General features: G+C 60.9%; 1 protein-coding gene across 1 annotated transcript in view; it reads left to right on the top strand.

Annotated features, from left to right (window-relative positions):
- Positions 1-1,883, top strand: part of EMH_0067320 (glycogenin-1, putative) — a gene marked incomplete at both ends in the record, with an annotated part of 3,390 nt that extends 1,507 nt beyond the window's left edge. Inside the window, one exon of the mRNA XM_013498609.1 lies at positions 3-1,883. Within this exon, the coding sequence (XP_013354063.1) occupies positions 3-1,883 (1,881 nt within the window). The remainder of the gene's footprint in view (positions 1-2) is intronic.
- Positions 1,884-1,988: the final 105 nt, after the last annotated feature.

The raw sequence follows: 1,988 nt of genomic DNA, 5'->3' as shown, positions 1-1,988 counted from the left end.
ATAGATTTGATTCTGGGGTTATTATATTAAAACCCAACAAACTGCTGCTGCAGCAGCTGCTGCAGCAGCTGCTGCAGCAGCAGCTGCAGCAGCAACAGCAGCAGCAGAGCTTGCTGCAGCAGAACAAACTGCAGCAGCAAATATTTACGAATATACAGCAGCAGCAGCAGCATGGGCTGCAGCAGTCACACACACGTCGTATATCATCACCTGCTGCTCTTGCTGCTGCTGCTCCTGCTGCTGCTGCTGCTGCTGCTGCTGCTGCTCCTGCTGCTGCTGCTTCTGCCGAAGGAGAATGGAAGGCAGCGAGCCGCAAGGTCCGCAGCAGCAGCAATCTGCACAGCAGCAAAAGCAGCAGCAGCAGCAGCAGCAGCAGCATGGCTGAGCAGCAACCCAGAGCAGCAGCAGCAGCAGCAGCAGCAGCAGCAGCAGATAGATGTTCTGTTACGGTTACTCTCGCCCCTCCTGCAGCAGGTCCCCTCAAAGGAAAGGAGACACCTTCTGTAGGAGACACTGCAGCAGCAGCAGCAGCAGCAGCAGCAGCAACAGCAGCAACAGCAGCAGCAGCAGCAGCAGCAGGACCTGCAGCGAGACTCCCGTCAACGCTATCAGGCACGATGCAGCAGAAGCAGCAGCAACAGCAACAGCAGCAGCAGCAGCAGCAGCAGCAGCAAGAGGAGCAGCAGGAGCAGCAGCAACATATAAACGAAATAAATTTTAATATATTTTTAAATAAATTTTTCTCTTCTTGGTTTACGTGGGAGTCTCCTCATAGACTCCCCTTCAGATACAACGCGCAGCACACAATGCTGCAGTATATGGGGGGCTGGGCCTTTGCTGCTGCTCCTGCTGCTGCTGCTGCTGCTCCTGCTGCTGCTGCTGCTGCTGCTCCTGCTGCTGCTGCTGCTGGGGGTGTTTGTAAGGAAACTGAGACAACCCCTAACAGCCCTGCAGCTACAAGAAGGGGCCCCCGGGGGGCCCCCTCGCGAGAAGGGGGGCCCCGTGGGGGCCCCTCTCAGGACAGCGGGGGAACCCCGAGGGGGCCCCCCTCTCAGGAGGAGGAGCCCCCTGGGGCCCCTGGCAGCCCTGGGGGCCCTGGCAGCCCTGCCAGCACTGGCAGCCCTGGGGGCCCGGGGGCCCCTGGGGCCCCTGGCAGCCCTGGGGGCCCTGGGGGCCCGGGGGCCCCTGGGGGCCCTGGGGGTCCGGGGGCCACTGCGGGCCCGGGGGGCTCTGGGGGCTCTGGGGCCCCTGGGGGCCCTGGGGGCCCTGGGGGCCCCGGGGGCCCCGGGGGGCCCCCGTGTCGCGTGGAGAGCCGCCGTTTGTTTGGGTATTCTTCTGGGGGTTTAGCGCGGGAGCTGTCTTTGGCTTTTCAGCGGCTGGAGAGTTCAAGTCTTAACAAAGAGAAAGAGAAGAGAAGAGAAGGAGAAGAGAAAGAAGAGAGAGAGAGAGAGAGAGGGAGAGAGGAGACAAAGGAGACAGAGACAACACCCCACACATGTGTTGGGATCGGATCCCATGACCTGGGGATCGTCTCCTCCATCGATCGATCCCTCTCTTCTATCAACAGCGATGCATCATCCGTGGGGGGTGAGGGGCTGCTGCTCTCTGGCTCTCTGCTGCCTATGCGGCTGGTGGTGGGGGCAATGAAGGACCTAGTTGAGGAGCTGGGAGAGGGGCCCCGGGGCCCCCGGCTCAAGAGGGTCCTCAGGAGGTGTCTCCGCTGCTGTCTCCTCTTCTGCTTCTTCTATCTTATCGGACCCTCTCAGCGCCCCCAGCAGCAGCAGCAGCAGCAGCAGCATCAGCAGGAGCAGCAGCAGCAACATCAGCAGCATCAGCAGCAGCAGCAGCATGAGCAGCAGCAGCAGCAGCTCAGTTTCTCTTGACTCTCCCCTTTCTGTTAGTTCTAGTGAAGAGTCTGAGGGGGGCCCCGTGTGTGTGGGGTCGTTGAGCAGCATGAGTTCATACTTAAGCAGCCCGCGGGAGGAGAC

This window comes from Eimeria mitis, genomic scaffold (assembly GCF_000499745.2).
Source record: "Eimeria mitis Houghton genomic scaffold, Emh_scaff3568, whole genome shotgun sequence".
Lineage (NCBI taxonomy): Eukaryota > Apicomplexa > Conoidasida > Eucoccidiorida > Eimeriidae > Eimeria > Eimeria mitis.
This window is presented reverse-complemented; position numbering and strand designations above follow the sequence as displayed.